Source organism: Gopherus flavomarginatus, chromosome 4, assembly GCF_025201925.1.
Source record: "Gopherus flavomarginatus isolate rGopFla2 chromosome 4, rGopFla2.mat.asm, whole genome shotgun sequence".
NCBI classification, from domain to species: Eukaryota; Metazoa; Chordata; order Testudines; family Testudinidae; genus Gopherus; species Gopherus flavomarginatus.
The window spans coordinates 120352447-120365795 of NC_066620.1; the positions used below are offsets into that span (position 1 = coordinate 120352447).

At 42.0% G+C, this 13349-nt stretch overlaps 1 protein-coding gene across 4 annotated transcripts in view; it reads right to left on the minus strand.

Annotated features, from left to right (window-relative positions):
• Nucleotides 1-2916: 2916 nt before the first annotated feature.
• Nucleotides 2917-13349, minus strand: part of NCOA7 (nuclear receptor coactivator 7) — a 159885-nt gene continuing 149452 nt past the window's right edge. For all 4 annotated transcript variants that reach the window (XM_050949522.1, XM_050949520.1, XM_050949521.1 and 1 more), the window contains 5 exons: nucleotides 10056-10181; nucleotides 9614-9766; nucleotides 8794-8889; nucleotides 7970-8043; nucleotides 2917-5281 (listed from right to left, as the gene is read on the minus strand). In XM_050949522.1, the coding sequence (XP_050805479.1) occupies nucleotides 5146-5281; nucleotides 7970-8043; nucleotides 8794-8889; nucleotides 9614-9766; nucleotides 10056-10181 (585 nt within the window). In that variant the 3' untranslated portion in view covers nucleotides 2917-5145. The remainder of the gene's footprint in view (nucleotides 5282-7969; nucleotides 8044-8793; nucleotides 8890-9613; nucleotides 9767-10055; nucleotides 10182-13349) is intronic.

Sequence of the window (13349 nt, forward strand, 5' to 3'; positions counted from 1 at the left end):
AGGCAGAGGCTTGGTCCCGATAATCGAGACCTGCGACCAGTGTTCCCTCTAATTTTTCCCATGCATGTCGCAATGAATTTTGTTATGTGCACCATTATAGAGGTGACAAGTGATATATCACCTCCATATTGGTGCACGTAACAAAATTAATGTGGTGGAGGTGGGGCTGAAGGGTTAGGAGTGTGGGAGGGGGCTCAGGGCTGGGGCAGAGGGTGGGGGTGCGGAGCGTGGGGAGTGAGCTCTAGGGTGGGGCCGGGGATGAGGGGCTTGGGGTGCAGGCTGCCCCTGGGCTATAGCAGGGAAGAGAGGACTCACCCCAGCTCTCTCCCTGCAGCAGCATCTGGGCTGGGGGGGTGGAGGCGCCTCACCCCCGGCCCCGGCCCGGCCAGGGCTGGGTTGGAGCCAGAGGAGGGGCGCCTTTCCCCCAGCCGTGGCAGGTCCAGGGCTGGGTGAGGGGCATCTCTTCACGCTGCAGCCGTAAGGGCCTGTGCGGTGCTTAATAGGCTGCTGCACGTCTGCGCTGCTTAGCAGGAACTTAGCCTGTGACCCCCTCCTAGACTCAGGCTAGGTAAAAGTCAATGGCACACAGGCCACCTCTCAGCAGGCTGTCACAGCACCCAGGCCCTACCCACTACCAATCATTACCGGTACTTGTGATCAGTGATCCAACACTGCCAGTACTTGTGGCCAGTGTTCCATCCACACAGCCTGGGGGCTGCAGTTAACAAACCGAGGAAATAAACTTAAAGCAAAATACTAAAAATCAAGCAAAGGGGGTCCTGCCACAGTCACCAAATTTATTGAAGACTTTTACTTGGACTAGACTAGATGACATAGAAGTGGGAGGGGGTACAAACCTGTGATGTCTATCATTGGTGCTTGACAGAAACCTGATGCACAGGTAAAATGCAAACACAAACAGTTTATTTAAAACAAGGACACCAGTACTAATAACATACAAACAAACCACTCTGTCGTTAAACCAGAGGGCCTTAAGCCTAGGAACTGCAAAAGGTATACACATGGTGGGTAAAAGATGTAACAAAAGATTTAACATATCACCATATTTGCAAGAACAGAGACAGGAACATGGGATACCACAGAGGCAGGGATCGATGAGGGCACCAGGATATACCGAGATGGATCTTCAGATGGAACACCGGTAAGGCAATCTTCAGGTAAGCTGCTGTTCTCCTACACTTGTGTCATCTGGGTGGATGTATGTGGACACTAGCCTGATAAGTGATGGTATGCCAGGTGAGTGGGAGCAATGCAATTGCAAATGGAAAACGGGCACTGGTCTGCCACTCTGATTGGCAGCAGCCGCAGGATGGGTGAACCAACCTTAAATACTCTATTACAAGGCAGATTAGGATCATGTGATTTTACCTTTTCCCGCCTTGTGGAGAAAAAGGCACCAAACCTGGCAACAAGAAGGGCACCAAAAATGGAGGGACAACCAACACCCCTTGATTCCAAGATGGCTAAGTAGGGGAAAACAATAAAAACAGAAAAATTTCCTACAAAACCACCTTTGCGGCTTTCTGCTCCTGGAGCTGATGGATGCTGGCACAAGATAGAACAGCTTGGAAAATACAAGCCAATCTCTACAGAGAATCTTCCCACCAAAATCAGACAAGAAAGTAGTTTTAAATTGAGACACTTTGAAAAAGTTCACCTCTGAAGATTATTCTAAGACATTTTCTTGCAAGATCCTAGCTTGAACAGAAACTGGGAGCTAATTTAAATGATTCCCAACACAAAAAACTGTGGTGTGCAACAGCTAAGTATGCACAAGTACAACTAGCAACTCAAATATTAAACAACGTAGAAAATTCAGTTAAGAAGTAGCAAACACACTATATAGCTGCCAGCCAGCAAAAATGCATGGAAATTAAAATCTTAATCATCCATCACACACACTTAAGGAAACCAAAATAACCTTCAACTGTATTCCTGTAGTGATTAAAGCATACGATTCTGAAAGAGCTTTCCATCCATAACAGTTTCAGAATCCTAGTAACATAAAACACTTGACTATTTTACTTCTTGTTACAGTTCTGCAAATTCTGGTAACCATTAAGTTTATACGAAGATGTAAATTTATTAAAAGAGGGTATGCTCATTCTGAGACCTCTGAGTTTCTCCAGTCAGACCAATAATTTGACATGCCTGATCTTTCTGAAATTAAAGAAAAAAAATGTCCAAAAGAACCCCAAAACAACCAAAAATAAAACAGACATCGCAGAAGAGTTTTTCTAGTTTTAATTTCAGGCCTTCTTCATACACTATAAAGCAGCAAAAAAAAGCACAAGTTCCTTTGTAGATTACTTTCACGTTACTAATATCATTTTTAGCTTTATTTTAGTTATTTTTTGTCTGGAAATAAAAGTATTATATTTTGCAAAGTCAGATGGTAAGTTGTATGTGTGCTGCCATTTCATATCTTGAGATCTGTTAGGACTCAGGAATATCATGGCCCTTCTCAAAAACATGAAGTACTTGTAACATGGTATGTGGGCACATACAAAAGTATGAATAAGCAATGCAGAATAAGGCTGATGAGATCCTTAAATTAACTGTTATATTATTTTCATTATTTTTTTTCCCCTAGCAAAAGGAAAAAGTGTTTTTTTCTTTTTTTGCACAGCTTTTCTTCTTGAAGTCCCTTCATGGGTACACTGAACCAACCCAAAGTTAGAAAACAGCATACCAAAATAGATCAGCTTCCACCATCTACTCCTGTATTCTGCCTCCGCTACGATCTGTACCTTTGAAATTCTCAAGGAGGATTCAGCTACTATTGTTACCTGAAGCATTTGTGCCTTAAGGAAGGGCTCATATTATTCCCTCATTTTTAGGAGTATTCAAGGTTTGTAAATAAATGTAAAAGGGAAAACATCCAAAATAAGTATCTGAATGCATAAACTCCTTTATTGAAATATTGTGATAGCACTGCATTACATATATTCAAGATTCATAGTTTAAAGTGTAAAGGGTCACAGAAGTTTGAATGAACAACACTGCTGAATATAGAACACAGCGTTTAGTTATGCTCTGACAAATACAGAGTAATGGAATAAACTGTAGTTAAGTAAGAGAGATAGGTATGTAAAATGACAATTTTTTTGCTTGTTACTAGTAAGTGGTATGCAACTGGCCAAAATGGCAGACATTATTAGACATTCCTAGAATCTCTCAAAGCACTATGCTATTAGCAGTTTCTGAAATATCTTACAGCTAAATCCATCAGAACTTTTTTTTTTTTATGGATAGGCCAAGTGGAAGAAAACAGTGTTAATAGCGTATGTGCACTGTGTTACAGACTTCTTATTTTTACTGTGTCAGTTTTTAACTGCATGGATCCTCTGTGTGGACTTAAGACTGATTGATGCTTTTGGGAAAAAAAACAAAAACACAAAAAACCCCACACACTTAGCATCTAAGTTGTTCCCTTTTATTTCTGGAGGATGGGAGAAGAGGGTGAAGAGTAGTAACTAACTGGAGTTGTACTACTTCAGTGGAATATTCCGAATGTTTACAGTGCTTTTATAAGCTTGGAAGTGCAACACCAGTTCTAAAACCTGACTTCTTTTAAGATTAATTGGATTCAGTATGATGTGGTTACATTTTGCTTTGAACTCTAGAAACAGGACAGATTCCTTTCCTACCAGCAGAAATTACCATTTAAATAAATTTTTTTAAACAAAAACACCCACAAAGCTATGTTTTTTGACAAGGCAGAATTGGTCACATACCATAAAGAAAAATGTATTTTCTTATTTCCTTCAGTTACCTTTTGTATCTATCGATGTTTTCACAGCACTACCTGGATTAGAGTTCAGCTCTGCCTTTCGCAAATGAAATGTCCCTCAAGAGAAAAAATTCTGGTCTGTATTTAAATGCCACTTCATTAAACCAAAAAATAAATAATTAGTTACTTGTAAAAGCATAAGTTAGCCTGTTGGTTCAAGCCTTTTTCAGGAAGGAAACCAAATATCAATTGCCAAGAAAAACAGTTATTATATCAACATAATATGGCCTACTTGGGAAAGAACATTCCTTCCCACTTTTCACATTATATTTCCCCCCCCCTATTAAAGAACAAGATTTTTTTTTTTAAAAAAGGGTAGGGTAAGACTCATGAAACAGAGCTAGTTTTCTGTGCCACCAAACAAGTGGCTGAGAAAAACAACCTGTGTTTCTTTTCAGACATTTTCTTAGTGATGAGTATAAACATGCTGGGGCAGATCCTGAGCTGGTATGAACTGTCAAAGCTCTAATGAAGTCAATGAAGCTATGACAAGTTACACTAACTAAGAATGTGCCCTGCTGTTCCATATATTGCCAGTAGAACACCCAATTAATAGGAAGATGGCAGCAGAGTCAATAATGAATGCCGACAGCACCCACCTCCCTCCCACCATCTGAAAGAAATCCAGAATTATGCACTCAGTGTTTCTGCCAGAAAACAAAAACCCTAAATTAGGGCAACAACAACAAAACAGAAACAAAGTTTCATTTACAAAATAAAAAAAATTATAAAACTAACTTTAGAAATCAAATGGATTTGTTGCTAACACATATGAAAACTACGTCAACAGTATTTTTCTGTCAAATTCTGAGGTTTTAAACATTAAAAGGAAAAAAACATACCTAATAAATTTTAAACAAATGTACTATACAATAACAATAAATAAAAAAGATTTAAAAAAAAACAGTCCCTTTTAAGTGCTGTGTTCATCTATTATTTAAGATGATTATTGTTTTCATGGCAAACAGAAAGTATGTTGTAGAGTTTCTTTTTGGTAGCACTTATATGTAATATAAATACACATGGAATGTACTATATATATATTTTCCACAGTTACAGAAAATAAAAAAACAGTTTTAAACAAATTCATACATCATAAATGTCTTCATAAGCATCTTGTTTCCTTATTCAAGGACTGTTGGTGGGAAGAGAGTAAAAACACTAACTTTTGTTTTCTCCATTTCTGCCTCTTAAAATTGGGTCTTAATGTTTTCGTGTAGTCGTGTTCTGCTACGATAGCAGAAAGAAAGTGTTGCGTTGTGAGGCAGCCTGTGCTGAGGATTTAGCTTTCAGCATCCTCAGTGAACCCAGTCCATAAGGCAAGCTGTATTTCACTCAAATGTCCATACTTCCACATCTTGTATTATGAAATCTTCTTTCTTGGATAGGATGTCATTATTGAAGGTGCTGCAGGAGTTGCTTCGCCCATGATACAAATCAACATCTAGCCATAAACCAAATCGACCACTAAAAAAAAAGAAAAAAATTGTTAAAGTTTGAACTTTATCTGCAGCAGCTAAGCCCACATCCTTATTAGCTGGAAACAAAACAAAAACCCCGCAGCTTGGGCAAAACACATTTACCTTCTTGTAACTGTTGTTCTTCGAGATGTGTTGTTCACATCCATTCCAATCAGGTGTGCGCACACTGAGTGCACGGTTGTCAGAAACTTTTACCTTAGCAACTCCCATTGGGTTGGCTAGAGAGCCCCTTGGAGTGGCACCTTCATGGCGCTCAATATATGACCCTGCCAACCCAACCCCCCCTTGAGGTCCTTCTTGCCGGATACTCCCAACAGACAGGAAGGAGGTGGGTATTGGAATGGATGTGAACAACACATCTCCAAGAACAATTACAAGAAGATGAGTAACCGTTTTTTCTTCAAGTGCTTGTTCACGTCAATTCCAATCAGGCGACTCCCAAGCTCTCCCCCGAGGTGGGGTCGGAGTTAAGAAATCACTGATTGGAGAACCTCCCTGCTGAAGGCGGTGTCCTCTCTAGCATGCTGGGTGATGGCATAGTGGGTGGTAAACGTGTGCACCAAAGACAAGGTTGCTGCTCTGCAGATCTCCTGGATGGGCACCTGGGCCAAGAAAGCGGCAGATGAGGCTTGAGCTCGTGTCGAGTGGGCCGTATTAGCTGGAGCTGGGATCCTGACAAGGTTGTAGCAGGTATGGATGCAGTCCGTGATCCAGGAAGAAATGTGTTGTGAGAAGATGGGAAGTCTCTTCATCTGGTCTGCCTGAACCAACCTACCTGTGCTGCTATGGGGCATAGCTCAGTGGTTTGAGCATTGGCTTGCTAAACCCAGGGTTGTGAGTTCAATCCTTGCGGGGGCCACTTAGGGATCTGGGGCAAAATCAGTACTTAGTCTTGCTAGTGAAGGCAGGGGGCTGGACTTGATGACCACCTTTCAAGGTCCCTTCCAGTTCTATGATAGGTATATCTCCATATTAAAAGAAAAAAAAAAGTGGGACAGACGATTGAGGATGTACAGAGAAGGATCTGGGATATTGATGGTGTCCCTTCAAAATCCTTGTTTGGAGCCTGACAATGACTTGGTTGGGCCCTGACCCTGCCCTGAAGGGGGGTATGAAGGCTTGCACCTGTGATTTCTGCTCTTTCGCCTATAAAAGCCTGCCTCGGTCAAGGAGGATATGGACATTGCTGTTGCAGTGGCTGGGGCTTAACGTGCTTGCACTGGATTGCAGGGGTATGCATCCCCAATGACTTCATGATCAACCTGGAATCTTTCAAACTGTGCAGCTTGAAGTCAGTCTGCTCTGAAAAAAAGCCCTGCGGCCTTGAAGGGAAGGTGCTGCAGGGTTTGCTGCACTTCCGGAGGTAGCTCAGACGCCTGGAGCTATGATATTCCTGAGGAGCGGGTACAGGAAGCTAAATCTGTCGAGTCCGGGGACGCCTGCAGAGAGGTCCGTGCAACTGCCTTCCCTTCCTCGACAATAGCAGAGAATTCCATTCTGGAGTCCACCAGGATCATGTCTTTGAACTTCAACATGGTGGTCCATGAACTGAAGTTGTACCTACTGAGGATAGCCTGCTGAGTGGCTATCCTCAGTTGTAGACTGCCCGTGGCATAGACCTTTCTTCCGAAGAAGTCCATCCTTTTCGCCCCCTTGGATTTGAGGGCTGGCCCCTGCTTTCCTTCACGCTCCTTCTCATTGACTGCTGACACAACAATCAAGCATGGCTGTGCATGTGAGAATAAATACTCATATTTCTTGGAAGGGATGAAATATTTATGCTCGACACGTCTAGCAGTCGGCAGGATTGAGGCTGGGGTCCACCACAGAGTTTTTATATTGTTCTGCACCATCTTGATTAGGGATCAGCCTCCTGTGATGGACCTTCAGGAGCAAGAATGTACATCATGGGGTCCTCAGTCTCGACAACCTCCTCCACTTGCAATCCCACGTTGTGGGCGATTCGCCTGAGGAGGTCTTGGTGCACCCTGTGATCTATTGGAGGTGGCCCCAAAGTTGATGCCCCTGCTACAGTCCCTGCTCTTCCTAGCTGTGATCTTAAGGGCCAAACAGAAGGAACATTTCTGGGACATGTGGAACTCCCCCAGGCAACAGACACACTTGGGAGTGCCCAGTGCTTACTAATATAGCCTCCAAGCAAGAGAGGCAGCATCAGAAGCCTGGTGAAGCAGGCATGCACTGCCAAAAGAAGACAAGTCTCCCCCGAGGGAAAGGGGGAAAAACCACCCACAATCATCTCACCAAAACTAACTATGGTAAACACTAAGTACAACTATCTGTGCAAAGCAAAGAGAAGGCCAATTACGCTCTAGATGGACATGCTAGGTGTTCCATAAGGCTGAGGCAGTAGAGAAGGAACTGAGGGTGGTTTGCGTGTGCATCCCTCTGTAGCCTTAGTCTCTGCCACCAGGAGGCATAGGGTGCCTGCGCAGGCCAAACGGACACCACTGACTAGAAATCTCTGATTATGGGCTCGGGAGGCGTATCTGCGCCTGAGGCGGAGCACCCATAGGGAAACTATTCAAAGAAGGATAAATTAATCTATTGGACTAACCAGTTTTAACTTAACTTTCACACTTACATGTAACAATATCCCTTCTCTCCCAAAGTGTAGTCAATTATAGGATTTCAAAACCAAAAACCACACACTTACCCTCCACCTCCAAGTTCTAGAGAGCCGATATCTCCATTGATAAAGTAGGTGTTTTCTCCAGACCACTTAAACACCTAGAAATGCAAGACCCAAATTTGATTATTGGGAATATAATAAACTAAAAAAGGTAGGCTGGGGAATTATTCTGGGTAATTTAATGTGTGCGTGTCAAGGAGAAAAAAAAATAAAGCAGCATGGTTCATATCTAAAAAAGACACCAAATTGCTTTAAATTTGACATGTGTCCAATCAATACGCCTTTCCTTTTCATAGACTTCTTTAATATCTTCAGTATTTAAAAATTAAACAGTCTATTTACATTTTAAGGGTGTCTCACAGTTGCCCCATTCTTTAGTTTCTTGTTACTATGGCCTAAGCACTATGTGAAATCGTAAACTGCTTCTGTAGTTGCCACCTCTCTGGTTTTATGAGTGTTCCATGGTTTATTCATTACATCTTCCCACACAATCAACCTAGAACCCTCTTCTTACTCTCATGGAAGAGACTGGTCCAGCTTCTCCAGCCACTTTTGCTGAAAGTATTGCAGTTTGGTAGCACTGAATGAAGAGTTTAGTGATTAGCTGCATTCACAAGAAGTTTGTCACACACCTTCAAACTGATGCTTCTTTCTCTGACCAAGAGAGTTAGTCCAATAAAAGATATTACTCCTCCCACCTTGTCTCTCTAATATCCTGGAACCAACATGGCTACCTCAACACTGCAAAAGGTTCTCATGATAAACATGCTGTATCAGTAATGTTTTGTCAAGCATGTTTCACAAGTGGAGCTCCTCCTAGCCTTGGGTCCCCTCCCCCAACAAGTTACCTTGAAGTTTGGACTAAACGTGTAGAGGAAAGTTTCGCCTGTGCCGTAATAGTGGTCACTAAATCTGAAAGGATGTGTTGCATATGCTCCAAATATCTGTCAAAACAAAAATGGTTGTGTTATACTTGGAAGACAATTTGCAAAATTCAAAAGGAGAAAGGCCTTTCAAATATAGTTTCTGACAAATAACTGCACTGATGTTTTAGGTAATAAAGGCTAATTAGTAAAATAGGGGGGGCGGGGGGAGAGAGAGGGAAAGGATTGCTGATCTGGTGTGTGGGTTGTCCACATCCCTTTTTAGTTTTAAAAGCCACATGGCTCCAGATATGGGGATTCTAGAAGCTACTGGAGAACTTCACACCAGTCCCAAGGAGGCTCTCTGCTATTTTATAGCAGATTGATAACTCTGAATTCTGCTAGTGACTGGGATGGATGCTTCGAGAACACTATTACAATTGCAAAGCATGCTCCATAGAAATTTTGAATTGCTATAGAGATTTTACCTCTTTTAGTACTAATATTTTCCTGGGTTTGTATTTAAAGATAAATATGCTAATTTAACAGTACTAAGCATAGTATAACATACATCTTGTCTTATTTTGACTCATGCTATTCCATATAATTGAATTTGGCTGAAAACTGCTGCTTTGCTAACAAGCGTATGCGACTCTTAAAATTGTATGGAATACCCATGTGAAGACTGCACTGCAAATGATAAAGATTATAAATAGATTAAACATAACTATCATAAGGTCTTCTTAAATGGGGTCACTCCAATCAAGGAGACCCCAAAATAAGTGCACTATACTCAAGTCCTAACCTGGTTGTCCATATCTTTGATGACAAGGAGGACTGGACTGTCAAGAGACGCTGATTTCCTGTACAGAGTTTTCAGGCTGGTTCCATGCTCCAATGTGCTATATGCAAGCCGCCATGGATATCCCTGCACTCTTGCTGGCAGACAGCGGGCAAGCTAGGAGCAAAGAAAAGAATGGTGTAAACATTTAATTATATAGGATTTCTCTCTCTTCATCTCAAGTCGACAGCCAGTCGAGTACTGCAATAAGCTGTGCCTGACACCTAGACACTACAGAGATGGGTATTTACAATACACTCAAAATAAAAAGCTGAAGCACTGTGGTTAGAAATTTAAATTTGCGAGTGTGCCAATATAATTTAAAATGTAATGGTTCCAGTGTCAGCAGGGAAGAAAATGAGAATGTGGGGAAGGGATCAAACCAAAACTCCATTACTAATTATACCTGTTCTATGTGCATATTCTCTAGGAGCGCACTGTGGTGCTTTAGGACAGGTAAAGAGTCATCATCATCTTCCTCATAGTAACTGCAAATGCTCTTTCGACGTTTTGCCTCTTCTACAGTGATAATCTGAGACAAGGGGACACAAGTATTATAAATTTGAGTCAACTTCTGGGTTTTCATTAACCTTAAACCTGAAAGAGTGAATTAAACTAATGAAATTAAGTTAGTACCAGGCCCAGATCTTGTACACTGTGAAACAGCCCCAGAAAACTAGTATATCATATGCAGGACCACCCCAACGTAAGGGGATACCCCAGGGACAATGTTACATAGTGAATAAAGAAGTGTTGTTGACCCTGTCCCACAGTACCAAAATCAGGGGTCACCTGATGAAATTAAATAGGCAGAAGATTTAATACAAACAAGAGTAAGTACTTTTTCATACACCACAATTAATCTGTGGAACTCATTGCCATGGGATTTTGTGATGGCCAAAAGTATAACTGGGTTAAAAAAAAAGGAACTGGATAAATTCATGGAGGATAGGTCCACCAATGGAAATTAACCAAGATGGTCAGGGATGCAACCTCTTGCTTGGGGTAACCCTACACTCTGACTGCCATAAACTGAAAGATGGAGTAGATCACTCCAAAATTGTGCTGATCTGTACACTCTCCCTGAAGCTCTGGTACAGTCACTGTCAAAAGACAAGATACTGCTTCAGACCAATAGTCCATCTAATCCAGTATGGCAGCTCATATATTCTTATTCTATGGGTAGCACAGGAAGCATGGACATGTCTTCCTTATGGACTGACAATCCCCTGTTGCTGTATTATCCCCTTGAGGCCATTACGTGGTGGAGTAACTAAGCTATGTTGGGGAACTAGCCCGTTACATACTTAGTTCAACGTCAAAGGAGTGCAAATGCCACTTCCTCCCGAGAGGCACAATGCGCATCTGGGCCACGGGGCTTGGGATGTTCTCTCAAATATGAAGGACACAGAAGCTTCTTCATTTTCCTTCCTGCAGTTAGTCAAGCGCAGTGAACTCTTCTCAGATGCTAATACATAACACTAGTTTAAATAAAGCTTTAAGTTTCACTTCCCATTATTCAAGTATCAGAGGGGTAATGGTGTTAGTCTGGATCTGTAACAAGCGACAAAAAGTTCTGCGGCACCTTATAGACTAACAAGACGTACTGGAGCATGAGCTTTTGTGGATGAATACGCATGTGTCTGACGAAGTGGGTGTTGACCCACGAAAGCTTATGTTCCAATACGTCTGTTAGTCTATAAGGTGCCAAAGGACTTTTTGTCATTTTTTACTTCCCATTTTTGCTAAGCTAACAGCAGCCCTTTCTTGCTTATTTACCAAGAAATAAACATTTATTTATATAAACTGAAATAAAACACCACAACAAAGAACCAAAAAGAAAGTTACATTTGAGCAAAACCTGAAAGAAAAGCACATGCTCTGAAAGCTGCATCATATAGGCAAGCTCTCAATGAAACTATGTGCTCAGTCAAGTATTTAGTCCCAAATCCTTTCTAGTGTAAGTTCTTTCTTGTCTATAAAATAGTAATTTTGGGAAACTGATGCTTATTTCAACAAATTTTAAGAATTTATTCCAAGGTCAAAGGTCTCATGGTATGATTTTTTTAAATACATTTTCAGTTGAAAAACTATCCAATAATTCTTTGGAAGTGTGGAGAGGGATGGGTTACTGATAGTTTTTAAATCTGAGTGTGCTACAACTTTAAAAACAACATTGATCCATATAAAGACTCATTAGTCAGATCTGGATTCAAATGTTCTTCCTATAGTTAGAAGGAAAATACCATGCCCCCAGAACTCCATTGCCTGTTCCAATGGGGCTATAACTTTAGTGAAAACTGACTGCAGAGTCTGTGGCTTCAAATTTATCAGTTATCTCTAAACCACCCTCTCTATACAAACCTATTAGCCTACAATTCCCGCTCTGATGACCTGGAATAATGACCCTAATCTTTGTGCTGAGTGCTCTACAGCCAACTCATAGGTGCAGCTTGAGGCTATCTTTACAGTGCTATGCAAAGCCATTCCCCTCCAGCATCAATTCCCCCCCCCCCGGCACAAAAGCTGTTGTAATTTGCAGAAGCTGCCAAGAATTTCCAAGAAGCCCTCTCCTCCTACTTTAGCCACAGGTAGAAGCTGCCGGGACAGCTATCTGCCACTAGAAGATCCCCCTATACTGGGGCAATTTTCCTCATGGCCAGCTTTGTACCAGTGTTACTCAAAGTGGCTGCATTGCAGTGTGGCATCTACTCCAATATGTTTAAAGCTGTTCAAGGCAGTGGTTCTCAACTAGGGGTATGTGTATCCCTGATGTTATGCAAGGGTCTTTAGGGGGTACATCAACTCATCAGGATATTTGCCTAGTTTTACAGTAGGCTACATTAAACGCACTAGCGAAGGCAGTACAGTAGAACCTCAAAAGATATGAACACCACAGTTACAGACTTACCGGTCAACTGCACACCACGTGGAACCGGAAGTAATCAATCAGGCAGCAGCAGAGACCAAAAAACAAAACAAAACAAACCACACCACACCAGCAAATACTGTACTCATAGACTCATAGGTCAGAAGGGACCAATATGATCATCTAGTCTGACCTCCTGCACAAGGCAGGCCACAGAACCCTACCCATCCACTTTTATAACAACCCCTAATCCAGGACTGAGTTATTGAAATCCTCAAAATTGGTTTGAAGACCTCAAGCTGCAGAGAATCCACCAGCAAGCGACCCATGCCCCACGCTGCAGGGGAAGGCGAAATACCTCCAGGGCCCCTGCCAATCCGCCCTGGAGGAAAATTCCTTCCCAACCCCAAATATGGCGATCAGCTAAACCCTGAGCATGCGGGCAAGATTCACCAGCCAGCACCCAAGAAGGAATTCTCTGCAGTAACTCAGTTCCCATCCCATCCAACATCTCCCCGCAGACCACTGAGCAGACTTATCTGGTGATAATCCAAGATCAATTGCCCAAATTAAACTATCCTATCATAACATCCCCTCCATATACTTATCAAGCTTAGTCTTAAAGCCAGATAAGTCTTTTGCCCCCACTACTTCCCTCGGAAGGCTGTTCCAGAACTTCACTCCCCTAATGGCTAGAAACCTTCGTCTAATTTCAAGTCTAAACTTCCTAATATCCAGTTTGTACCCATTCGTCCTCGTGCCTACATTAGTACTAAACTTAAATAATTCCTCTCCCTCCCTAACGTTAACCCCTCTGATATATTTATATAG